Source organism: Chaetodon trifascialis, chromosome 24, assembly GCF_039877785.1.
Source record: "Chaetodon trifascialis isolate fChaTrf1 chromosome 24, fChaTrf1.hap1, whole genome shotgun sequence".
Taxonomy (NCBI): Eukaryota; Metazoa; Chordata; class Actinopteri; order Chaetodontiformes; family Chaetodontidae; genus Chaetodon; species Chaetodon trifascialis.
The window spans coordinates 7,481,188-7,508,229 of NC_092079.1; the positions used below are offsets into that span (position 1 = coordinate 7,481,188).

General features: G+C 44.5%; 2 protein-coding genes across 2 annotated transcripts; one reads left to right on the forward strand and one right to left on the reverse strand.

The window, feature by feature from the left end:
• Positions 1-1,671: 1,671 nt before the first annotated feature.
• On the forward strand, positions 1,672-14,425 carry obsl1a (obscurin like cytoskeletal adaptor 1a). The gene is made up of 23 exons (XM_070958171.1): positions 1,672-2,086; positions 2,165-2,863; positions 3,780-4,049; positions 4,394-4,654; positions 4,928-5,233; positions 5,568-5,834; positions 5,925-6,200; positions 6,564-6,678; positions 7,182-7,342; positions 7,521-7,793; positions 7,908-8,183; positions 8,307-8,582; positions 8,686-8,961; positions 9,053-9,328; positions 10,137-10,406; positions 10,487-10,753; positions 11,657-11,923; positions 12,085-12,197; positions 12,331-12,484; positions 12,766-12,927; positions 13,474-13,578; positions 13,692-13,958; positions 14,145-14,425. Exons 1-23 carry the CDS (start codon positions 1,672-1,674, stop codon positions 14,423-14,425), a joined length of 6,033 nt encoding a protein of 2,010 aa, XP_070814272.1.
• A 3,576-nt stretch (positions 14,426-18,001) lies between these two features.
• Positions 18,002-26,597, reverse strand: LOC139352129 (carboxy-terminal domain RNA polymerase II polypeptide A small phosphatase 1-like). Its single transcript, XM_070994229.1, has 7 exons — positions 25,669-26,597; positions 20,545-20,693; positions 20,306-20,407; positions 19,812-19,868; positions 19,072-19,164; positions 18,418-18,603; positions 18,002-18,165 (listed from the first exon to the last, which is right to left on the reverse strand). Exons 1-7 carry the CDS (start codon positions 25,739-25,741, stop codon positions 18,037-18,039), a joined length of 789 nt encoding a protein of 262 aa, XP_070850330.1. The 5' UTR covers positions 25,742-26,597; the 3' UTR covers positions 18,002-18,036.
• Between the last annotated feature and the right edge of the window lie 445 nt (positions 26,598-27,042).

Genomic DNA, 27,042 nt, shown 5'->3' on the forward strand with positions numbered 1-27,042 from the left:
TACTAATGACCTTATTTATGGGTCAGCATGACTCATGATTCGAGGAGCTCCGGCAGGTGGGGTGTCCTTTCTCTTGTGAGGTTTAACTCTGTTAATCTGAGTGATCCATCGCAGAGCTCGGCCTGCCCTCTATCTTTAGTGAGCCACCGTCTGTGAATGGAGAGCCTAACTTTATCTGGCCCACTGTCATCGAAGCCGCTGCTATTTTTAGAGGGCGGCTTGCAGTGGCAGCAGCTGCGAAAGCATTTAATGCCGCCGACCCCCCATTCCAACTCTCTCTCACTCTTCAGTTGTTGGACAATGACAGTATCGGAGCTGACGTATAAACCAAGCCCTCGGCTAAAAGACAGCCGTCATTTTCCTCTCTGCCGCCTGCAACCTGGGGGACACAACAAAGAGATGATACCTGTGACTGTGGGCCGCCAAGTGTGAATGGAAGATTTTAATTTTCTCACTTGCTTTGTCTGAACAGGAGGTGTGTCAAATGTGAGTCCATAAACAACAAAGCAAACTAGAGGGACAAGAAGGAAGAGCTGAAGACTCTCGCAGAGCTTCATGACTGTTCTACAGAGCAACACAACGAATATCCGCCATTTCTACGAGCCAAAGAATCATCTAAATAAGCTCCTAAGAGTATATGAGTTCACTGATGGCAGCTCAAGTGTTTTGAGGAAATAATTTTTAAGTAACAGTGGCAGAATGCTTTGAAGAGAGCGACTCATCGTGGCGGTAAGTTTATCCTTTGATTGTTTTTCAATATAGAAAAGTAGAAAAGTGTCAGTTTTGTGGTAAATTTTATGTTAATTCCTCATCTTACTAAATATGTCTCACTTGACATTCAGGCCTGCTTCAGAAATATCTGAGATGTTACCTGAAGAGCTATTTTCTAGCTAAGATACGAGCACATGACTACATGGTCCACGCTGTTTTGAGGATGTGCATCAGATGGGAGAGAGTGGTGCGTCATACAGCAGAGACAGCTGCAATTCTTAACGCCAAGAGAAAGACGGTGTCAGCATGGGAGAATCTAATGTGTCTCACTGGTTGCTACAAGCTCAAACCGTAATTTGTTAGACTGCAAAAGAAGAGGAATTTAGCTTTGAATTGCGACTTAGGACCCCAATGGTCTCGACAGCATGGCAACAATGCAACGATTCAGAGCCAAGAAACTCCAGCAGGAAGGACACACATGCTCCATACATACAAATATACATACATACACAACTGTCTCATTTCTGTCTTAGTGACTGCAGGTGTGTTCCTGCACAGTTTGTGTGCTATTTGACACATGGTCTCTGGTGTCTTTTTTTGGACAGACTACTTTATAAATACACTCTTCAATGAGTTACAGCACCAGCTGTGAGAACCAAGAGTGCTTTACATTTGCTTAAAACCTACTTCACTAAACCACCAAGCATGTGATAAACACTGTAATCAACCTCAGTTAAGCCTTGGTAACAAGACATGGCGTTCTGAATATTTGAAACACTCAAACACAATTCTCTGTGACATACTACTTTGGGTCTTTGTTTGCATTGAAATTGACTGCCCACTGAATGATACATTTTCTTTATCTTCCAGCTCCTTCAGCAAAGATAAGAGGTGTGAATCTAGGTGATCCTACAACAACAGCCTTTATTTCATTCAAACCAGAGAGCGAGTGACATCATCATGGATATTTTTGGAGGTGCTCCCCGCGTTTTGGGCTACCCACGCCCTGTGGTGGCACAATGCGGTACAGATGCCACACTGAGGTGCCAAATTGATGGGGACCCTCGTCCTGATGTGATCTGGGAGCGTAAAAACGTCCAGATCTTGTCTGAAGGGCACTACAAGCTCTCTGAGGAGGGAAAAGCTTACCTGCTGACCATTACTGGTGTGACTCCGCAGGATGCTGGCCAGTATATTTGCAAGGCCAAAAATAGCATTGGTGAAACCTATGCAGCAGCCTCCCTGAAAGTGGAAGGGGAGGCCCCGCCACAGGAAGCGGTGCAAAGGCAATTCGTGGTCAATGGTGTGAACCAACCACCGAGCGAACAGGGAGAATTCGGAGGACACTTGAATGGCTACTGCACAGTGCAAAATGGTGAATGCAGGAAAGAAAATGGAGAGGGGCGGAATGGAGAGCTCAAGTGGAACGGCAGGAATAGTAATAAACAGGAAGAGGTTGATTTAATGTCTGATGATAAACCTCGATTCCTCATCAAGCCCCTCTCTCTACGCGTTGATCGGGGAGAAGATGCCGCATTCTCCTGCAAAATCTGGGGCACTCCTCTACCCGAGGTGACATGGGAGAAAGACGGGAAGAAGCTGAACGACATCTTCGAGAGTGCACACTTCAGTGTGAGCAATCAAGACGGCGGCTGGTTCCAGCTCAAGATCTACAGGACGCGCATGCCAGACAAAGGTGTCTACACTTGCAGGGCCATCAACTGCCATGGTGAGGCCTTGGCAGGGGCAGTCCTTCTTGTTGAACCTGTGCCGGAGCGAGAGGAGGGTAAAATGTCCTCAAATGGTCAGAACAGCCAGTGGTCACCAAAGCACAGGGGCGGGAGGCTCAGCTTGTCAAGGGTTACAGAGGACCTTGCTGTCAGTGCTTCAAAAGCCAAGAAGTTTGCAGTGGCAGAGGGGAAACATGCCAAGTTTCGCTGCTTTGTGACAGGGAAGCCCAAGCCAGAGATCATCTGGAAAAAAGATGGGGTTCCCCTAGAGCCTGGGAGGCGTCATCTGATATTTGAGGACAGAGAGGGCTACTACACACTGAAGGTTCTGTACTGTAAAGTGCAGGATACAGGACTGTATGTGTGCGCAGCATCAAATGCTCTTGGAAACACCCTCAGCGCCGTTCACCTGTCTGTCAAAGGTAGGAGATACTTCAATGTGCTTTTAGAAAATCTGCTTTTACTGCGATTCTAACTGGCGAAACATATAGATTTCTAAATGTGACGTCTTTGAAATCGTGTATAACATTGTTCAAAAAGCCAGTGGTTTGCTGGATGGATGGAAAGTCAATGGGAATATTATCAACAGCACACAATTGTTACAAAACTCCTGAAGTGAATCATCTGTGCATTTACGTCTTAAAAAAATCCAATTTACAAATGAAGATGCTGAACACAAGTGAAATCTTCATCACGCCAAACAACAGTGGAAAGAGCAAGTAACGCAACACATTGCAAGAAACTCTGTGCCAGATTAATTTTTGTTCTGGTGAGCAAATTTTCCAAAGACAGAACGGTCCAAATGAACGAATCATTAAGTCACTGATGCATCCAACCACATGAGGTCATAAGCTGCACTTGTGAAGCTTAATTGCTTTGTGTGTGTTGTTGAAACGCATGGCATCAACTTCTAAAGTGGCTAATTATTTTGTCTTAATCCCTTCATAATGGGCAGATAATTGTCAGGGTCACAAACCTTTTCATATGCACAGTGCACTTTGCCAGCTGCCTCTATCATAAGAGGCAGTTTAGTCTTGGGGTCAACATACCAGTCCCGAACACACAGATAACATCGAGTGGCATTACAGCAACTGAGCACTGCTTAAAATGTATTCAGTGGTGTCCCAAGAGATTCAAGTGAACTTTAAGAGTTTGTACTTTAATTTATCACCTGAAATCGAGGTTATTTTTTGAAAAATGAAACACAGATGTTAACCAATCCCACACATTCTTCACTTTCATTGCGACTAACAAATTAAACCATGACTGACAACCGTAAAACATATTCATCAAGTTATTATCACTATAAACATACCTTATATTTCCCCTGTACTTTAGGCCCAGCTGTGCGGTTCAGACGTCCACTAAAAGACGTAGAGGTGAGGGAAAGGGATGTTGCTGTGCTGGAGTGCGAGGTGCCCGACGAGTCGATCCCATCCGCCTGGTACCTGGAGGACCAGCGGCTGATGCCCAGCAGTAAATACGGGATGGAGCAGAAAGGAACCAAACGAAGATTGACCATCCATGATGTTGGGACAGACGACGATGGAGTGTATCTCTGTGAGATGCCAGATGGAGCAAAGAGCATTGCAGAGCTATCAGTTAAAGGTATGCACTGAGTGTGGGTATGCAGTATTTTAGATTTGGGAACTAAAGGTAAGTTATCATGTGCAACAAGACAGGGTAACACTTCATATGCATAGATTAGCTGCTACATTTTCAAGCTCCAGAAAGGCTCACTATTTATTACATTTTGTTTTGGGACTACTTCACCTGCTGACAAGTGTTGGGCAGATAAAAGGGAAAACTAACAACAGCAGCTTTGAAGCTTGCTTTTGTCAGCTTGATGTAAAGTTGTAAACCTTTCATCTGCTGACAGTGGAACGTGAAGTCTAACAAAAGAAAAAAAACAATACAAATGAGTGTAAATACAATCATTTTTCGACTTCCAGGTACTATTGTTCGAAAACTTCCCCGAAAGCTGGAGGTCCTGGAGGGTGAGAACGCTGTGTTCTGCGTGGAGGTGGAGAACGACGACATGGAGATCCACTGGTTCAAAGACAGTTTTAAGCTACATGAGACTCACCAGACGATCCTGAAGTCTTTCGGCAAAACTCACATTCTGGTCTTTGTTAACGTGGCCTATCAAGACTCGGGGGTAGTGACGTTTGTCGCAGGAAGATCCAAGACCTCATCACGTCTCAAGGTCAAAGGTACATTTTGGAAACACTAATGCATATGTTTGTTTCACAGTTTGCAGAACTGGCTTGCAAATAATTTAAGCATGCTTTTATTGTGAAATGTGACTGTGGATGTGTAATGTGAATTGTCTTTCTGAGACCCCATGTGACATTTTGTTGATCTATGTTCCATATAAACGTCTACAATTGTTAATGACTTTTAATCTCTTCAGTTTGGGGCACGTTGAGCTTACATTACTGGCATAATCATTCATACCCGTTATATTTTTTGTGCTTTCCTTTTAGCTACAAGACACTGCCCTCCTATCTGCCCTGTGGGAATCAAAATGGACGTAGATCGACCCAACAGCGTCCTGCTTACCTGGGTTCCTGCCCCCAACAGCCAGACCTCCACCCGATCCATCTTTGTCGTGGAGAGACAGGAAGTGGGCTCCCAAGAGTGGCAGAAGTGCTTCACCTCGGAGACCGCCACATCGGCTGAGGTTACCGGCGACAGCGTTCAGTACGAAGGAGACTACCGGTTCCGTGTTTGTTGCATCAACAAGTATGGGCGAAGCGGCCATGTGGAGTTTCCCAAAGCCGTCCATCTGGGTGAGGAACTTACTGTGGGGTAGAATTGTACATGTGTTACGTCTGTAATCTTCACTTTGTCTAAACATAGTAAATAGAACCTGGCTTATATATACTGAAATCATTGCAGATATTGGTGTCATATGAACGATGAGTGAAACATACATGGTGAAATCAGTAGGTTCTATGATTAAAAAGTTGCTGTTCAGTTGCTGAATAAAATCTGCAATTTTAACAAAACCATCATTGATTAACAGTGGAAACCAGCGCCTACCAGGATGACAGAACTGCTTTGAAAATGGACAGCAATGATATAAAGAACACTTTTTTTATTTACTTTTTCCATTTTCCTCAGTTCCCGGACCAAAGATTTGCAGTTGCCTTAAAGGCTGTGAGGTTGTGGAAGGAGAAGACGCCCACTTCTCCATCGAATTATCTGCCACAATGGTTGGAACCTGGTTTCTGAATAGCGCTCAACTGCAGCACGGTGGCCGATATTTAATACAACAGACCCAATCAAAGCACTCATTGGTTATCCGTGAAATTCGCTCTACGGAGGACACAGCAGAGGTCACATTCATAGCCAATGGAGTCCGGGATTCAGCTGTGCTCAAGGTTAAACGTAGGTGTAGAAGTCAGTTACTTCTGTCAAATTCATCATGTGATGGACGCATTTCTTTCGAGTTTATTTTCTGTGTTTATTTCTTTGCAGCTGCTGTGGTGAAATTCAGCTCTCTGTCAGACTTAGACACCAACAAGAGGGTGGACATTGGTGATGCCATCGTGCTCTACTGTGAAGTCTCCCACCCCTTCGCAAAAGTATCCTGGTTCAAAGACGGCAAGGAGCTCCAAGTGGCTGATGGCCTCAACATCCAATCAGATGGGAACATGAGGAGGATTGTGATTCAATCAGCTGACGCGTCTCACGCTGGAGTTTATACATGTGAAACTTCAGGAGATGTCATCAAATTCAAAGTGGACATTGCAGGTAAATTTAGGCTTTTCGATATATTTAAGAACTCAGTGTGCGACTAGAGAAATGTTAAATTCAGTTTAGTCAAATTATTATTATTATTATTATTATTATATTGTTTTTATAATGATTCAAGTGTTTATGAAGTCTTTTATCCAGACAAATGCAACACATTTACTCTCAACTTCTCAAATGGGCTTTTTTGAAAAAAATATATAATTATAAATTTAATAAGCAGCATAAAATTGTGACCTTTGTCAAAGCCACTTATAGCAATAAGGTAGTCAGACTATTTCTAATTTCAAGGAGGCAATGCTATCCTCTTGTACTTTGTGTGACAGCTGTGGACATCCATACCTCTTTGTTCATTTTTCTCAGGTCCTCCTGTGGAGTTCCATCCGGTCCCCAAAGAGGAGCTCCATAAGAGCAGCATGGAGCTGGACCCCGTGGTGCTACTTTGTCATGTCTCCACAGACGATGCTGAAGTCGCGTGGTAAGACGATGAGCACTGAAATCCTGTTTGAAAAAAGAAAAAGGAAAAATGATCAACAGGTGTGATCGCACTGAGAGGTCTGACATGATAAATTACATGAAAAGGATCATATATTTGAATTAATAACTACTGAATCAAACATTGTGTTTAGTAAGATTCATATGTCATATAAAGCTAGAGCAGCATTTCTTATGTCCCATGACTTATGCCATGTTTTATTTGTGGGTGTTCTTCTTGGATGTTTCCTGCTCGTGTGTACTTGTCCTCAGACAGTGCACTGAACAAATGTCAAAGTTCACACAGAACACAGGAGAGATAATCTTCCTTGAAGTAGCCCATACATGGCGATAAAATTTACTTTTACAACACACAAGCCATTACTGGAAAGAAAGGCTTTAGTATTTACACTTTCATCTGCAGTCTTGATTTCTATTATTTTGTATTTAATTCTCCCTTTGAGACAGTGTTTTTTGCAGTTCTGTGTCTGATTTGGTGTGATTCAGGTATAAGGATGGCTGTGAAATCCAGCCCAGTGACAACATCACTCTGCAGGCAGAGGGAACCATGAGGAGGCTGATCATCCGCTCTGCAGAAACCTCAGACGCTGGCAGCTACACCTGTCAGGCAGGAAACAACAGCATGAAGTTCACTGTTGATATCAGAGGTACAGGGAACTTCTTGTCTATTGTTGGTCCAAGTCGTGTGTCAAGACACATACAGTAAATATTTTAGCAAAACAAAGTGCGTGACATCTCATTCATTCATGAAAAATAAAGAGATGAGATTAAAGGTGCCATTTTAAAACTCTGACCTCACTCTACTTCCTCTAACTACAAACACAGAGCCTCCAGTGATGATTGTGGAACCCAAGGAGGATATTGTGATGGAGAGCTATATCTCAGAAGAGATTCACCTGCAATGCGAGTTGTCTCGTTCCACTGGGAAAGTTCACTGGTTCAAGGATGGCCAGGAGGTAGAGGAAAGCGACAATGTCCAGCTGATATCTGAGGGTCCTTATCGGAGGCTGACCATCTTCAAAAGCTTGGTGGAGGATGGCGGAGAGTATGTGTGCGAAACAGACGGAGACTCTGTCTTCTTCCAGCTCACTGTCAAGGGTAAGACTGAAATTTCCCTTAGTGCCCACTTTTGATTATAACAAACAGCTAAAACAAATGTGTGGAATCTCTTAGTATTTAAAAGGTTATCTAACCATCCTCTGCCTGCTCCAGAGCCACCAGTAAGAATCATTTCCCCCAGCGAATCAGAACTGGAATTGACTCATTTGGCCTCTGAGAGGCTGGAGCTCAGCTGTGAGATCTCCCAGGCGGACGCCCCTGTCCACTGGTACAAAGACAACTTGGAGGTAGAGGAGGGTCCAAACATGATCCTGGAGGTGGATGGGGCCCAACGTCGGCTGGTTATGCCCTTAACCACGGTGGACGACACAGGGGAATATGTATGTGACACTGAGGATGACTCTGTGGCCTTCCTGGTGACTATTACAGGTAGGAATGACAACACGAATAACTATTTAGCATCATGATAAATGGATACTAATCTACACTAAATTTATATAATTTTGATAGCAATTCTGTCATTTATGACTTTCTCATTTTTAATGAATTTAGAGCCACCGGTGACGCTTACTCGTCCCCAAAACATGCCTGACAAACTGAAGAGTTTTGCTGGCCAACCAATCATATTGGAGATCGAGGTGTCCCGGCCAAACGCTGAAGTCAGGTGGTGGCTAAATGGCAGAGAAATTGAAGAGAGCAGTAATGTCACCTTCACAGAGGATGGACTCATCCATCGTCTGACCATCCACTCTCCCACCCCAGAGGATTCTGGGAAATATACCTGTGATGCTGTTGATGCCAAGCTTGATTTCGAGGTCAAAGTTTCAGGTAAGAGGCAAGCAACGTTGGAGATGATTTCTGTCCCAGAATGGGATTTTAAACAGCACCATCATGTCATACTGAGTGTAAACGTGTAATTCTGTATCATCAGAGCCTCCCGTGAAGATCCTAAGAAAGTCAGAGATTAAGACAGATCTTAAATCCCTGATTTCTGATGATATTGTGCTGGAGTGTGAGCTCTCCAGGGCCAATGCTGTCGCCAAATGGTACAAGGATAACTGTCGTATTGCGGGCAATGAAAGGTACTGTGAAGAGGAGGAGGGCACTTTCCGCTCACTGGTCATCCTCAATGCTGAACTTGGAGACTCAGGAGAGTACTTCCTGGATGTCGGAGATGACAGTATCAGCTTCCAGGTTTCAGTAGAAGGTACAATTGATTTAGTAAATGTAATCAATTGAAGGACTTGGCTTAAACCTGTTCCTTACGTAAATCATCCATCTCTTCCCCTTTACCTTAGAGCCTCCAGTGACAATTGTGGGCAACTCAAATGACATTGATTACCAGGATATGGTGGCAGGAGATGACCTCATCCTGGCCTGTGAAGTGTCCCGTGTCAATGCACCTGTCCAGTGGTACTGCAATGACAGGCTGCTGACCAATGATTCTCGTACCTACATTGAGAGCTATGGCACCCTGAGGAAAATCATCATCTCAAACGTCCAACCCTCAGATTCTGGGAAATATGTATGTGATGCTGTGGATGACAAGATGATCAGCGCTGTCAAGATTCAAGGTAAGTTTTTACATCACAGCGATGTCTTCAGAGGTATGATTATCAGCATGATAGCAAGATTGCCTCATATTTGGTTCTTTCTTTTTTCACCCAAGAGCCTCCAGTTATGTTTGTGAACAAGAAGGATGACATCGTCATAACGGGTTACGAGGCAGAGAGCGTGACCTTGACAAGCTACGTGTCCAAGGAAAGTGCTCTAGTGCGTTGGCTGAAAGACTGGACACCTGTTGAAGGCGAACGTTTCCGGGCACTCATGGAGGGTCATGAACGCACTCTCACCATCGAGCCTTTGAGGCGTTCTGATGCTGGCGAATACACCTGCGATGTCAACACAGACCAGATCCACTTCAGCTTGCTGGTGAAAGGTTGAAATTTCTATTTCAGCTTGTCATCTGATACCATTATTGAAAACTTCAGTTTGAACTGAAAAGCCATATTAATCTTGAGTTTTTTGCATCACAGAAATGAGAATTAGGTTTATGAGGCCGCTGCGAGACACAGTCGCCCACGCTGACGGGATGGTGACCCTTCGGTGTGAGGTATGCAAGCCAAAAGCTGACGTCCAGTGGCTGAGGAACGGCGTGGAGGTGGTTCCAAGCAGAAGGTTCTCTATTCGGGCGGATGGAGTTGAGAGAAGCTTGACTATCCACCGTTTAACCAGAGAGGATGCCGGGGAGTACTCCTGTGAATCCAGAGATGACCAGACTGTGGCAACGCTGAGAGTAGAGAGTAAGTATGCCTGGACTCAGATTTTCTGTCTTTTCTTGCACAAGTGAGCAGATTCATGAAATTTATTATGTTTCTTCAGTGCCTCGAGTGGTGGAGTTCCTTACAGAGCTCCACAACACCACTGTGCTTGAAGGAGAAGATGCCACCTTCAAGTGTGTGGTTTCCCCTGAGGATGTCCAGTTGGTATGGCTAATGGACAATGAGGCCATCACCCTGGGTGATCGTTTTCAGGCAAATCAGAATGGCCTGTGCCACACTTTGGTGATCAAGAAGTGCCAGATGTTGGACTGTTCGAAGATTACAGCAGAGGCTGAGGGACAAATAAGCAAAGCCAGCCTCAAAGTTCAGGGTAAGACCATATAATGAAGGGAAAAGAGAGGATGCAGTGCATTACCAGAATTAACAGCAGTTATCTTCATTCATGTTTAGAGGCTCAGGTCATGTTTACTAAGAAAATGGAAGCTGTCATGGCAGAAGAGTTTGGCGAGGCCACCTTGGAGACAGAGATCAGCCTTGAGACAGGAGAGGTCCAGTGGATGAGGCAAGGGGTCGTCATCCTGCCTGGTCCTCGACACTCGCTGGCCCAAAAAGGCTGTACACGCAGCCTGACCATCCAAAACCTGACACTGTCAGACCGGGGAACCTATCGCTGCGAGACTCTTCATGACCGGACGCAGGTCAAGCTCAACGTAGAACGTAAGCAGCACGAGGTGGGGTGTGGACAATGTGGGGTGGGGTGGGGAATAATGCCCAAGATAAAGACTCCCTTCATTTTGAGAATTTCATATACTTAAACATTTACTGGCACAGACATCTAATATTCTCTCTCTGCTACACAGTATATTCCTTAAAGGCATTTAATTCAGTTCAAACCAAAAGGTATGCAATTTGCGGTTATATACAACAGATAAAAGTCGCACATCCTAACATTTGATAAAATAGTATCAAGAGATATTTTGCATTTTTGCTTGATAAATCACTGATTAATCAATGAATCATTTCACCATGAAAACACATATTATCCAAACGCTGTTTTCAAATTCTTTCTAACATTTGGAGAACTTCAAAATAAGCAGGACTTATTCAGTAGTCAGTATAGTGTGCTGGAATCCTTTCTCATGCAGATGATTTCTGGGAAACTAAAGGACAGTACTTATTTTAGGTGTTTTTCACAGTATGTCACAGTGCAGAAAGATGCTAAGAATAGCAGGGCTAGACCTGTATGTGTGAAAAGGCCTTTGAAACACAGCCATGCTGTTATACAATGGTGGACTGAGTGACACTGTGATGGAGCTCCTGTAGGTGTTGTTTTTGTAATGTGATAAACTGAGCTGGGTCTAAATTTGAACCACCTTTTGTTGTCCTTGAAACACATTGTTCCTTCAATGTACAGCAAAAGTGTACCTGATTAACCATGATTAAATTTAAAATTATGTGATTTAATGTACAATTTTGCCAGATTTTTTTCATTTTTCCCATGATTTAGGAGTCATGCTTCAAATGCACCTTTTTTAAATATCTGGATGGTGACGCCATTCCTGAGAAGAAGTAAATTATTGTATGTATTTACAAAACACTCCTCTCCTTCATCCCACCCAGCCCGTAAAATTTCCATCCGTAAGGGCCTAACTGACCAAGAAACCTTTGAACGAGAGACTGCCTCCTTCGAGGTGGAGCTCTCCCACACAGATGTGGAGGGAATCTGGCAGAAAGATGGCATCAGGGTGAAACCGAATAACCAGTGGCGGGTGAGCACCAATGGGCGAGTCCACAGCCTCACCCTGTCCAACCTCACCCTGGAGGACACAGGAACTATCGTCTTCTCGGCTGAAGGGGTGCGCACCACTGCCAGGCTTACGATCAAAGGTAAATACTAGCCTTGTTTTTCATAAAGGTCATCAAATACTTAAAGATGTTGACTTTGCACTGTAACACACGGTGTACACAGATGTTTTAGGCTGCTGATGTCCATTTGAAAGATTTTGACTCTTTTATTATGTGTCATTTTGGATCTGTTAAATTGACAGAGACTCCGGTGTCTATCCTGAGAGCGCTCACTGATGTTCGAGTGGAGGAGGAATCTCCCGCCACTTTGGAGTGTGAATTCTCCAGACAAATCATTGAAGTCAGATGGCTTAAGGTAGGACAAACCAATGCAGTAAATGCTCTCGTCGCTTTAGACTGTATTTGAGCAAATTGCAGAACAATTTCATAATGTCAAAAGGTTTCAGACTCACGAGAAATACCGTTGTCCTTTTGCTTCTGTGAATCAGAACGGAAAGGAGCTGAAGGCGGGGAAGAACTGTCGGATCTACTCCATGGGCCGGAAGCGGTTCTGTCAGATCATGCAGTGCTCCCGGGCTGATTCTGGTACCTACACATGTGACACAGGGGAAATCAACACTTCCTGTTCACTGGAGGTTTATGGTAAGTGTCTGAACAGGAGCTGCTACAACACATATCACAATATATATTTCCAACAACAAAGTTAAGAATGAAATGAACACACTTGCTGATTACAGTGACTCCAGCGCTCCTCTCAGTTGTATGTTATATTGTGTGTGCAGAGACTGAAACAGTGTGTTGAGCTATGTCACCACAGACAGGCTGTAAAGACAGCTGATGTACTAAAACAGCCTAACATGTCAACACATCTTCAAATAAAGATGTTTATTATCTTTCTGTTTTTATCTCCACTAACCTTGCAGAGCATGAGTTGGAGATAGTGCAGGGTCTGGAGGACCTTTACATTCAGGAGGACCAGAATGCCGTCTTCATGTGTGAGGTGTCTCTGGAGGATGTTACTGGGGAATGGTACAAAGACGGCCACAAGATCCGGCCCACAAGCACCATCAAGATCCGTACTGAAGGTCAGAGAAAGAGGGGGTTGATTACTGATGAGAGTGAGTGAGTCTGATAAGATGAAAGAGACATAAGTAAAAACACTGACCACTTAAAAAGCACCTAGATCTAACTAAGGTGGGAGGGACTGACTATAAGAGAGCAAATGCCTGTCTCAGTGTGCAAGCTCAGTGCCCGCCACAGTGCAACCCCTTTTGAATTGGCAGGTGCAAACAATCAACAAAAAGTCATGGGCACACCTCAAATATCAAAGGAAAAGATGGCAATAAGTACATTCAGAAATACAGAAGATCAGGATCTCATCTTCAGATAATAATAAATAACATGCAAATGTAAAGAAAAAGCTGCCAGTAAACTAGACACTAGGGCGAAGGAGGACCTCTGGTGGCCACACATGGAACAGTAAGACCTGGGAAGGAGCACAGAGCAAAGACACAGTGTATGAAGGAACAAGTCAAAGAAAAAAAAACAACATAAAGTGCCTTAGAATGGTGTTAGCAGAACAGCTTCACTATAGATCGACTTGACTCTATCAGTCTGTTGTTCTCCCTCAGGGACCAAACACTTCCTGCTGATGTGTAACGTCAAAGCTGAAGATGCTGGGGAAATCCGCTTTGTATCCAGGGATGCTGAATCTACAGCATATCTTGAAGTAGAGGGTAAGTCCATGTTTAAATTGATGATATATTTTCCTTCATTTTTTTCTGTTTGTTTGTCAACAGCTGAACATATCAGCACATAGAAAACCTAAAAGATCTTCCTCTCACTTTAGAGCTCCCTGTTTCCATTGTAAAACCCCTACGAGATCGAACAGCCCTGGAGAAGCACCGTGTGATCCTCGAATGCACCGCGTCGTCACCTCGCTGCAGCGCCACCTGGTACAAGGGCAGCAAGAAGCTGGTTCCCTCAGATCGAGTGGAAATGTTGGCCGACGGCTGCTCCCTGAAACTGGTGATCCAGCAGGTGGCTGTGGAGGATGAGGGCACCTACAGCATCGAGGTCGGGGAGCACACATCCAAAGCCAAACTGATGGTGGAAGGTAAGTTGGGTACAGAGCTAAGAACTTCTCAGAAATTGTGTCAAATATCTTAACCTTTCTGACTCCAACTTAAAAAAACTACAAAGCATGATTGGATATGATGGGTTTTTAGCAATAAAAATGGATAAAAATGACTAATTTTCCTTCATACCATGATAAGTTGTCTTTCCCCTTGTACTGCTACAGCCCAAGCCCTTATAATGGTCAAAGAGCTAGAGGACGAGGAGGTAACTGAGCCCGAGCCTGCATCTTTCCAGTGTGAGGTGTCCGTCGCCATAAACAAGCCTCCTGTTTGGACTCTGAATGGAGAGACCCTTCAGCTGGGACCCTCTGTCCGCATGGAAAACCACGGGACAGTCTACAAACTCACCCTGAAAAACACCAGCGTGGACATGAGCGGGGTGGTGAAGTTCACCATGGGCAAGGCCAAGAGCAGTGCCACGCTCAGTGTAAAGGAGACAAAGTGACTCTGAGAGACAGAGAGGAAGACACTGACTGCAAAAAAAAATAAAAATTGTCCTGCCTGGATAGCCTGCATTTCCCCGAGCTGAGTTTATTTCAAATTGAGAATATTCAGTTATGTTAGATTAAGCATTTAAAATCTGAGGCATGTTACTTCAGTCAAGTTTTTCTCCTTTTTTTCTTTTTTTTTTTTTTTACAGTGTAGATGATATTTATTTGATTAAGATTTATAATTGAAAATTTCCCCATAATAAAAATAAAGTTACAGTGGTTACATTTTTGAGTAGAAAGTGGTGGCCCTAATATTCACACCGTAATTTGCATTACCTCATTGTTTCCATATGATGGAAGAACAATTGTGCTTATTATATTCCTGCTGCTCTTTTGTGCCATAATAACCTTTACGACATTTCACATCAAATGTTGGCAGACTGCTTTGTTAACGGTAATCATAATATCCTACCATCGGTGATGACTTAGGCTAATGATGCTAGCTACGGTTTCTGCAGTAAATTAAGCTCCTACAACTCTGGGTATTCAGGATTACTCAATCTGAGAGATTGTCCTTGACACACCGTTTTAAACTTATTGGTGTCAGTCGTGATTAAAAACAACGTCAAAGCGTTTATACTCTACCTGCGCTGCACCAAACCAGTTAACAAGCTAGCCTCTCATGGTTGTAGCCAACTTTAAAAGACACATATCCCTCAGGTGTTTGTAGACGAAATGAGAGCAAACATAGGACTTACCTCCATCACGCGCCAACAACAGGGCCACCTGTATGCTAATATTGTTTGGTGTATGCACGTTGCGTAGCTAACTAGGCAAATGTTGGCTAACGGGTTAGCCGACAGCTAATAAACAGTGATAACGTTGAGACTTGACAGCGCCGCGTGGACAGCTTGTCATGCTGCCTCCTGCTGGCAAAAACCAAAACTAATGTAACGCAGCCAACCTTGGAGAAAGGGAATTGTTAAATTAGTATACAGTGTGTTAACATTTAAATTATTCCGCTACCAACTGAAAACAATACAAATAGAAGAAATGCTCGACAAAACAGCACTTGGACCATCTTTCATTTAGCATTTATGGGGAAAAAAATGGCATTATTACATAGAGTCCATATATAATTTGGTATGATAAAACAGGTCAAAAAATTAGGTTACATCTATTCAATCATGAGTACAGTAACATGAATATTCCATATATTAATGAAAATTTGTTTGCTTTATTAATGTGCAAAACAAAATATACATATCTACTGAATGTGTAAGAAGTACAGTATCAGTGAATGGGCCCTCGTAGTGACACAACACTTGTTTTATGTGTATGTAATCAAATGACTGAACGCTGCTATAAATACTTACAAAAACAGTTATCAGCACTGAACCTAAACTGAGCGATGTGATGATGGCTTACATGGAACGAACATCAAAATAATTACCCTGTTATGTGCCTACAACAGTACGATGCTATCATTTTAGTTGTTTGCTGGTGTTTCAGATCCATATATTACAATTAATATATGAGGTAACAACCAGGCCTTGCATGAAAATAGCAAAAAAAAACAAAAAAACAAAAAACACAAATATTGTATCAGAGGACCACTCCTGGACAAAAAAAAGAAAAAAAGAAAATCAGCAATTATTGAGAAAAGAAACAAGCTAATCTGATTTGACAATAATTTGTTAAACATAGAAAAATAATGTAATAGCTCTGGTGGATCTAATTGTCACCCCTGCTCCATCAAGGCAAAGTCACATTACAAGCCTGCGACAGAGGCTTTTAGTCAAATCCTGCTTCATTCATCAGTGTCAACATGTTATTGTCAACGCATTTGAGGGAGAGAACATGAATCTGAAAGGCCCGTTTGAGGCCACACCGCTCCTGAAAACAGACTGGACCAAGGAGGTTTGAGTCGAAACTAACGTGGAGCTAAGAAAGAATACAGATTCAATGAGGACCCTGTGTGCTCGATGACATTTCAAGGATAATTCCACCCTCAAATCATTTCACACAGCTACACACAGCTTTTTGAGAAACTTCTACTCCTGCAACACAACACAGAACGTGACATTTAATACTCTTGTTTTCGATCTGCTAAGCTCCATCGTAGCTGCACTGGAATTATCTTCCTGCAAGGCCCCAGAGGTGTGAGACTTATCTAAAGTGTTGAAGTGTTTCAGGGTGGATTTCTCCTTTAAAATCTGGACTGAATTAAACCACCTTTTGTTTTCAAAAGGTGCTCTCACTGGGCACAGCACCTCACACATCCTCATGGCAGCTCCACACGCGTTTTACGACAAAGTCCTGAAATTGTTTCCAGCTCATGCGTACCGCTTAGGAACAACAAAGAAACAAAAAAAACATTGTACTGTGAAGCTTATGAGAACCAATCGGACTAGTCATACTGTCACTTTTGTTTTTTTACAACCACTCAAAGACAGTCTGTAAATGCTGCAAGAGTTTCAAGTTTAAAACAAAGACCTGAACTGATCCACGCCTGCTTTGATGCAACGTTAACAAGAAGTCGGTCCTGGTCCTCTTGTCTCTGGACTCAACTGTTCGGGACATGCGGTGATGCTCAGGTGCAATGCATTGTGGCCCGTCCGTCAACCTTTACAGCACTGCTGGAAATCCTCGTTCGATAGGAACAGCAGCTGCTCTTTCGCCGTCGTGCGCAGATGGTTTGATATTCATATTAGTGTCAGGTTTGAAGGGAAAATGCTGCAGTCATCATCTGTTCCAGTGTGAACAGGACCTGGCTTGTTTTATGGAGCTAACTGTTTTTGATTTAGACCAATTTTAACTGGAAAAAAACCCAATTTTTCCAGTGGTTTATATCAATTTTTCCCCACCAAATCCCAAATAATGATCCCAGATTATTTGCAATGCTGTTTTTTTCTGCTGGGTTTAGCACGCAAATCGTGTTAAAATCAACAGAAGGCTAAACTGACGGGGAGGACTACGAGTTGACTGAACAACTCTTGATCATATCTGACATTACAGCCCCGCTTCAGGTTTTAAAAACAACTTTCTTTTCATCACAACGCAGTCATGATTCTCCAAAAATAAAACGGCACCCGAGGATCACATGCTTTTGATTGCAGACAAATAGTGTGCTGATTGATGATATTAGGCTGCGTGATGAAGATAATGCTACTCCACAGACATCTACAGTACGTGTACACCATCTGCTCTTTCACTGACGAGTTTATTTGCACTTTTCCAAAAATTCCTTCCCGTGTGATTCTTGCTGATCCGAGGCTCAGTGCTGAATCCATGAGGTCTGTGTCCGGTACCCAGTCTGTGTCCAGAGGATCCGCGGCGACACACATCTGCTTTGCTAACTCTGCTGCAAGTTCAGCGACACTGCAGATATGTCCTCAAACATCCATCCATCCATCCATCCACTCATGTCAGCTGGTTCACAGCTAAAAGTCACAAGGCAAATTTCAGGCAGTTTTCTGTTTGACCAGAAGGTGGCAGTGATGATGCTCTGGGGGCTCTGGCAGCCGTGGAGCAGTCTGTGTTCTGGTGGGCGGTGATAGCTGGTGTGTGTATTTCCGTTCTGTACGCCGTTTTGTTCAGAGCTGAGTCGAGAAGAGGAACACTGTTAGCTTGCGGTCCCTTGGTGCTTGAGGACTGTGTAGATGTTGTCCACCTTGCTCAGCCTCTCGAAGAAGGGGATGAGGTCCAGCAGCTCGGTGTCAGACATGTCGTCGAACCACGAGGCCACAGGCACCTGACCGAAAGGCAAATTATCAGCCACGACACAACATTATGGACTACTCTTTACTGTCTATCACAGTTTTTTTTTGGATGCTTGTGGATCATTTTTGCACTATTTCGTGTGTCTACATCAACACAAGCATTTGCTAAGTCAGACTTCGACAAACAGATGATGAAGTTTCTGAGCAGCTGTTCATGTCGGGAAGGGCGGATAACTCCACGGCAATGTCATGACTGTGTGTGTGTGCTGTCTGAGGACACTCACTGCATTGTCGGGGTGGAAGACGTAGGAGGCGGGGGAGTTGTCCACGATGATGACCTTGTTGAGGTCGCGACCCAGGCGACTCAGGTCCTTGACGTAATTGCCTCGGTGGAAGACGCAGGACTCCCGGAACAGGCGGCAGCGGAAAGCACCCCACTTGTCCAGGAGGTCAGAGACAGGGTCTGCATACTGAAATGAACAGATGGGTTAGAGCAGCTGTGCAGATAAATAATCCTTTTTTTTTTTTTTGGCCATTTGCTTTGGAACCACATGTTCAATATGAGATAAATAATCACATGAATGAACTGGAAAATATACAGATATTATTCAAACTCATTGTGAAATGTTATGTCATTGTTTTCATTTGATGTCGTGACAGCAGTCTCGCCTCCGCCCACTGACCTTTCCACCAATCACATGCCAACTGCCTCTCTTAAGCAAACAAGCTCAACAGCTGCCACCAAATTTAGCCGCTTAACACCTCTTAGCTGCAGCAACAATGCCATTGTCATTGTTGCTGCACTCGAGTTTCTTCTTCTGTCCTCCTCTGTTTATTCTGCACGCCCTCACGCTGTAATCCAGTGTCTGACTTTCAGGTACTTGTGCGGTTTCTACAAAGCATCCCCCAAACCCTGTGAGTCCACAGTCGTTTCTCACCTTGGCTAAACTGGCAGTGAACAGGACACACTCGAACAGCTCTCCCATTCTCTTCAGGAACTCGTCGACATGGGGCCGCTTCAGGACGTACACCTGGAGTGCAGAGGAATTTTTTAAAACCGGGTTCCTGCACAGCTTCCACTCCAACATCAAACATGTCTCTGCACACCTTCACTGCCTGAGGAGCTGTGACGCTTCCTTTTGGTGCCAGATATTATCTGTGCAAACGATGACTGGACAGTCTGAGGGTGCACTGTGCCACATGGACGTGGTCGACAGGTTTGACATATGAGTCAAAGCATTACAAACATCAGAAGCGCTTCAGGCTTGCATAGAAAATAAATAGACCCATATATATCACAGACAGACATGCATTTGGCTCCAGAAGTAAAATCCTGGACTCGTTCTTTGTTCCTCCGCCATTTTTTCTTCTTTCTGTGGCGTCGGTGGCTGAGGGCAGCGTTCCTGAACCAAGTCATCCGGAATAGGCTGTGCTTGTCTGAACAAACCTATCCTGGATTACTTGAATCAGGCCCAGACCCACGTATGTCATCCATCTCCAGGCAGCCATCTTAAAATCCCTTAAACGCCGACGGCACCTACTGCACTCAGCAATTTGAAGTTGAGAGCACGGCTGTCACCTGACCACAGCGACGGCGGGGGACCGCCGTGTCAGAGGGCAGCAGATGACAAGTTAGAGAATGAGGTTTGCTGAGGTTAGTGAGCCAGGCTGCCGTTACCTGGTGTACTGTTCCATCAATTTCCACAGGAATGATGAAATCTGCGTTGTTCACGGGCTGTTGGAAGGACACAAAGGGTCGATTTTAACAAACAAGACAGAAAAGTGTGTCAGCTGTCAAAAGAAAGCTTCCGCTGCGCCATATAAAATCAGATTGATATCACTGTCGGACAAATGCAGGTAGAGACAAACAGCCTGCAGAGTGTGTGTACGCAGAGGAGTGGCTGTGTTTGTCTGGGTTTAAGAACCAGCCAGTTTGGGTTTGGCATTTGCCAGCGATGACAGAACTGTCACTGTCAGAGCCAACAACAACCAGATGGAGGGCTGATTGAGCGTCTTTTACTTTGACACATCACTATCTCATGACGTCATTTTCTTCTGAAAAGAAAAGCCCAATTCATATCTGGAAGTCCTTGCATCATCGAGGAACTTAGGTAACACTTGCACACAGCTGCGGATAACTCATGCAACAGTGTTGTTCTTCAACCCTCTTACCTTGAAAGAGCTGTGAACTAACGTCTCATCCAGATCTATGACCACGCAGATCTTCCCCGAGTCTTTTGACTTCACTGGAGGCAGAAGCGGTTTCACCTGGATCTAAAAATACCACAGAATGAATATGTGAAAGGACGCAAGAAGCTGCAATCCGCCTGACCCACCTCACGCTGATTTGACCTTCGCTCTGCTGTCAAAACAGCACAGAAATGCCAGCGGCGAGACGAAGGTAAACACACCTTGGAGACGGTTCCGTTCTCTTCCACCAGCAGGGGGGCGTTGTTGTTGACTGGCGGGGGCTCAGGCTGCTCCCGACACAGGCAGCAGAAAAGGCTGGAGAAGAGGCCTCTGCTCCTGGGCTTCTTGGAGGACAGAGAGGGGGACGAGCCTGCAGAGGAAGAAGAAGAAGAAGAAGGAGGAGGAGGTCATCAAACTGGTTTGCAAAAACTCTGAATGGCTACTTCCTGATAAAAGAAACAAATCCTAAAATTTGAAGAGCTATAAAAGTCAGACGTTTGGATGAATATTTAGCCAACACAGCGTTAGCATCCTCGCCCACCACCCAGGGACGCAGAGACACAGTCTCCAGGACAGGCGTGTATACCTGCCACTGTATTGCCAGTGACAGCCCACATTTCCCATCATGCACTAGGCATGCTGGACTATGCAGGCTGTCATCAATCAGACCCACTGTCAGCGATACTCGCTCGAGATATTTGGGACTGATACCTGATCTTGGTGCATCCCTAAATTTCAAGAATTGATTAATCATTTTAAGTAAAACATGTTTAACATTAAAGTTAGAAACAGCTGGAATAACTGTGAATTTATCCACAATCAGTGCACACCAACACCTCAATGATGACTCCATCTTGTTGGCGAATGTGTGAAAACAGGAAAAAAAGCAGCTTTCCTCACACTTCTGTCATGTGCACAAACCCTCCTGGAGACGCGTCCCTGCCAGGAGCTGTTGCGCAATGATCTCTGATGTCAGCAGCAAACGGCCTATGAATGAAGACATCGTGGGAGCATCGTGAGTTTGTCGTGGACTGCAGAGATGTGCAGATGTCACATGGCCAATCCGAGCGCTTCTGGATCCAAGGTGAGTTGTTAAAGTCCAGTGAATGGAAGGAGGGTGGTTATTTCCTGCCTTCGCATCACACTTCACAAGCGAACACGAAAATCACAAGTCAGACTTTTTCTCAGCCTGTGGCAGCTTTCTCAAAGACCATAAGCCCCGGCTGATCTCTGCCAATTACGCCATGAGCCAGACAAACTGAGGTTTTGCTCTCACGCCCTGATCTCTGTCAATCAGTGAGGAATGACAAGAGGAGGAGCTGCGCACCTGTGCAGCTCAGCAGGTATGCAGCTCAGTCCTCACACTCTTTATTGTTTTATTGCTTCAGTTCAAGTTTTTTGTCAAATGAGCCTTTTCTTTTTGGGTTGTTAATCATTTTCTGCTGTCACTTGCAGAGTACATGAAGGTCCAAAATAGTCTGTTTTAGCTTCCCGCAGCCCAAGATGATCTTCAAATGTCTTGTTTTGTCTGAAAATATCCAAAGATTCTCACTTGTGGCAAAGAAAGCTTCAAATCTTCACGTTTAAGAAGCTGGAGCCAAGAAGTTTTGCTGAACAAACGACTAAAAGGAACATTCTACTGTTAGAAGAGTTTTGTTTTCTGTCGCCTGATCGTTGCAGCTCCATTTCAAACACCTTCAAGTGGAGCTTAAGTTTCCAAAGATTCCCTGTCGAGCTGAACTGAGGGGGAAAGTGTCACAGTTGAAACATGAACCTGAGCTTTTTAGCCAAATATTAAAAAAAGCCCAAAAACCAGCTTCTTCTTTTTGTCATTCATGACTTCATCTTCATGACGTCATCCTGAAAGGTCAGCGGGCCGACTGGCTCGATTCTCAGAGGAGGGGATTTTAAGGTGGTATTGGGAGTTCCAGGCGTGGCGCTCTTCCCTCGGTTTCCTGCTAAACTTCATGACAGTCACTGATTATTTCACAAATGTTTGTGAAAGGCAGAAGTTCTCCAGGATCTCTGATCAACGCTCTCCTGTCTGCCGTTCGACTTTGTTTGGGCCTCTTTATGCACCGTACTCCCTCTCTCTGTCTGCCCGGACGTGACTGGGTTACCAACACACAAGCCTCTGTTGTGCATCTCTCACGCCTCTTTCTTTCTCTCTCCGCCGTGCCCTCCGACTGCATTTGCCGACTCAAACCCCCGCTGACCCTCCGCTGGCCTCCGCCGCGCTCGGGCCAAAACAGGAAGAGGAAACAGACGGGTATCAGCGGAGGAAGCTGCCCGCCACCATGTTTGAGCGCAGCAGCAGCAGCAGGAGGAGGAGGAGGAGGAGGAGGAGGCGAGTTCACGTCAGATCAAGGCAGATTTTCAATTCATTCAGGAGTGTCATCTTCCATTGTTCAGCTTTTATGAATGCAAACAGGCGTTTTGCTGTTCATTTCTCTGGAAACTGTAATCTCAGATGACAAAGTAAGACTAATTCTTGCCAGATAGTGTCACCTAATACCCACAAAACTATGATCTCAAACATGAGGAAGAGGAAATTTGTAATAAAGCCGCCATAGAGCAGAACTGAAGGAATCGTCGTCATCCACTTGTGCTATTATTTACTCCCTCATGTCCTCACTCATTATGTTCTTTCCTCCTCTGTTTGCTTTTTCACTCCCTTCATCCCACACTCCTCCACTTAAGGCCTTATCATTTCCAGCCTTCACTCATGTGAAGTGCCCCCGCTGGCTTCAGTGCTGGTGTACTCACACGCATCACACGCCGTTCACCAGGAAAAGTGACGAACAGGGCGCTGACCACGAAACACAGAGCGCACATTAATTCAGAAAAAAGGGGGCATTATGGAGATGACAAGGAAGGAGCTGGAATGGAACATACTGCAGGCAGTTCTGTCGCCCTAATAAACGTGTTTTATGATGCAGGAGAAGCGAGTTTCTCCGGCTTAAGAAGGCCTAACTGTGCTTGCAGCCCCGTCCGAGCGTTTCACCTCTCCGCTGCTGAAACAACGTTCAGGCAATTGTGTCGCTCTTAAAATAGGCTTCCAGATTACATGTGCTGCAAAGAGAAACACAATTCACTATCAAGAGGGAGCATAGCTCATGTTTTAGAAGCTGCAACCAGGCAGGATTTGGCCTACTTGCTTGAAAAATGACATTTTCTTGACATCGATTCTATCATCAAAACACTGAAAACAAGACGTAGTTTGATGACATTGTGCAGGAGCGTGGGATCATGGGAGTTGCAGTCTTGTTAAGCAGTGCACAGCTCAGCTCAGATGTGACCCAGGACACAGGTCGAGCTGTTTTCAATGCAGAAATGGTCCACGTTGTGCATTGTGTAATTATGAATGCCGGAAGATTAAATGCAGCTCTACCTACTTCCTGAACACGACCGGTGGATTAGGCAGGAATGCCGAGCGCGGCGTGTTATCTCCTGTCCTACAACTTACAGAAAATTAATGATTCAAATGCTGCCGGATCTCTGCATGACATCTATGCACTCATGATAAGATGCTTATCAGATCATTTCATCAGTCCAGGATCCATTCGAAGGCCTGACAGCGTCGACAGTTTCCTGTAATCAACACTTCCGCATGGTCACTGTCTGGCTGCTGTGATGTCGAACGCATGGAAAGCAGTATCATCAACACGTGAGCATGCAGCTGCACGGTGCAACAGTGCTTATTTACCAAAAGGAATCACAATCTAAGTGATCTCCAATTTTTCTGCCAGCATGTTAAGCAACACCTTGCTCAGTCTTGACTCCAACGTTGGGAAACACTTGCTACATCTCAAGCTCTGATGATGAGTATGACAAGGGCACTTCATGCGATGTTGATATTTTGTGCATTTGCAGGATGAGCTCAAGATGCACTTTACTCAAAACTACCCACGCGGTCCCCCCAGATGTGACATCAGGGCTCTGCGTAACATCCGCTTCTGCTTCCTGGACGGCAAAAGCGATGAGTCGCCTGCTGTCAAAACCTTTATTAATGACTCTCAACCAGGAAAGAGGCAGAAAATAAGAGGTGCAGATTTGCGCGGGACGAACAGCATCACATGACCTCTGTGTTTGTGCTTTGCCAACAGCACAGGATTAAGATCACAGACGACCTCCACAGTTATGGCTGCAGGTGCCCAGGTGAACCAGTCCCCTGCCAACAGGGCTAAAGGTGGCCTTGCATGACCAGACCTTCACTTGCAGGCTTCCCTTCACAACGGTAAGCCGCGAAGCGCAGAGCTGATGAGCACCCTTGAGGTACAGAGTCGGCGCTTCATGCGACAGAGTGTGTTTTGTCAGGAGCCTTCACAACCCCTCAGCCGAGAGTGTGACTGACATCAGTGGGCGACTACGAAAGCAAAACTGTGCAGATCCTCTAAATGCAACCTGAAACCAGAGAAACTGAAAGCAAAAGTTTTTTTTCGAAGCCAACGCTAGAAAAAAATGATGGATTTTATCAGGTCAGGATTCTTTCGGGCAGGATGGCGCAGAACATGTTTGGAGGCAGCGGCTGTGTGTCACTGAGTTAATGTGTCCACAAAGCACGGGGACAAGCTTACGTAATAGATTAGGCCACTACACATTTCCAAGAAGGCCACCACTTGACATCCCAGCTTAACCTTTAATGTCAAATCACGCAGGACCATCGGCGTCTTTCACCCCGCGTCGTCTGCGCTGCGTGCGCCCGTTTGCAGCCTGGAAAGCGACACACACAAAAAAAGATGGTGGCGTTTCCTCAAGGATGGTGACCGCCAGGCCACCTGATTGTTCAGTAACCTGCATTTACACTCTGTGGTATCTCCCTGCTGTGTGTGCAGACATCCACGTAGGTGAACAGAGAGCTGTGAACGTTACACGGCAGAAAACACACTTTTCAAGTGTAATAAGAAAGACCAGAGTGTGTAAAAATGTCCTCATAGTAACACATATGATTATCACACTGATGCCAATATTATACATATTTGGGTATATTTATTTTTTCATTCAGGGTTTTATCACTGGAATATTGCATTAGGACATAAAGTGGGTTTGTGGAGACTGTAAAGTATCAAAGGCATCGTAATCAACCATTTCTACGTCATTTCCTCTACTTTAATCAAAGGCCAAAGGGCCGCAGCCACAACATGCACAGCAGCCAGGGACAGTTTTAGAGCTCGAACTTGTCTTCAGTCCACTTTCCTCGCAGTGAATTTTATGACTGTGGCTGTACAGCCTTGTTGCAGTGAAGTTGATCCCTCTGTGGTTTCTGGGTTGAGGATCGTGAACTCTGAAAAACTTTTTTTTTTTTTTTTTGTTACATGAGCGGGACACAAATAAAGCGCTCTTACCCCTCTCTCCTGCGGCTTTATTTCCCTCTTCATCCCGGCTGACTTGGGTGATTACTGAGGACGGATTGTCCATCACATCCAGGTCTGGTCCAGAGTGCTGACCTCACGCTTTAAAGTTAGAGATTGTTCGCCGACTCGGTGCCGCATTAAAACAACTTAACATGCACGAACACGAAGCCGAAGCGCCCCGGTGAACATCGCAACAAGTCGACTACAGCGCGTCCATTACACTTCGGCTGCTGTTGTCCGCTCGGAAAGCCGCTGAAGTTTGACGTCTGGAAGTTGTAAAACATTTGTCAAGGAGATGGCAACTTTGATTCAATATGGTGCTCAACTCCGCTCGCAATTTCAAGATACAAACATGGAGGTTTCAAGGCTTCCCATTTCACTTAAAGTGGCGCAGTAAGGGAATGGCCGCTCACAGCCCTCCCTTTCCTGGCGTCTACAAGTTTGACGATGATCCCTTAAAGTAACCCGCAACAAAGTTACTCAAAACTTAGCTAGGCTAACAGGCTAGCTGCACCGGACTTATTTTAGTCAAATATGCTATTCTTAGACACCCCTTAAAGACACATATTACACCATTTACACTATAAATCTTGTATATTTTGCTTTAACATTTCGCCATATCTCGTAAGGACTAGATAAATGCTACGTAATTTATTTACGTGCTAATGAGTGAAGCCAACAAACTATCGCCAACGACTACTCCTGCGGCACCTCAATGCATTATCAAAACAAATGCTATAGTATAATATGACATAGTTTCCACTGCGCTTACGATTTATTGACCGGCATGTTTAGGTGTGCGTGATTCCATCCTATTACAGTCGTTGTGTAATCTCCGCAGTCACTCAAAACTTTCTCAAAAATCAAACTTCTGTACAAGTGACGGCAAAGAAACGCCCAGTTTGGGCCCCCTTGAAACTGCCTCCAGCAAGGGAACGTCGCGCAAGTGCGGTCTCTATTTCTATCGGACAGTGTTTTTTTTGTGTGTGTGTCTTTTTCTATCGTCTAAAACCCAGCAGCAGGCTGAGGTCTGACTGCGCTTTCCCCCCCGCATACTTTAAGTTATAAACTGCACAGATCACAGTTTGTAATGTAAAGAGTTAAGCTAATGTTTTGCAGTCACTTGCCAGCACTAAATAAAAGCTGATTTCTCTGATGGTGTAAATAACAATGATAATAATTTATTTTACACTACATTTTCTCAGGGAACAGTCAGTTCAGAAACTGTTTGGATCACCAGATATTTTAGATAAAATAACCACTTTGCGAAATTAAGTCCCTAAAATATCAAAGTATTTCATCACATTGCTGCAAAAGTCATAAAAATTGAACACTGTAGATTAAAAAAATTAAGTCCTTGCAACT

Excerpts from the sequence above, each read along its gene's own strand:
- obsl1a (XM_070958171.1), top strand. The coding sequence starts at position 1,672 with ATGGATATTTTTGGAGGTGCTCCCCGCGTTTTGGGCTACCCACGCCCT. Across the intron at positions 4,655-4,927 it reads ATCACGTCTCAAGGTCAAAG|CTACAAGACACTGCCCTCCT; the intron begins GTACATTTTGGA and ends CTTTCCTTTTAG. Across the intron at positions 12,198-12,330 it reads TTGAAGTCAGATGGCTTAAG|AACGGAAAGGAGCTGAAGGC; the intron begins GTAGGACAAACC and ends TCTGTGAATCAG.
- LOC139352129 (XM_070994229.1), bottom strand. The coding sequence starts at position 25,741 with ATGGACAATCCGTCCTCAGTAATCACCCAAGTCAGCCGGGATGAAGAG. Across the intron at positions 18,604-19,071 it reads TCACTGCCAGTTTAGCCAAG|TATGCAGACCCTGTCTCTGA; the intron begins GTGAGAAACGAC and ends TGTTCATTTCAG. Across the intron at positions 18,166-18,417 it reads TCTTCCACCCCGACAATGCA|GTGCCTGTGGCCTCGTGGTT; the intron begins GTGAGTGTCCTC and ends CCTTTCGGTCAG.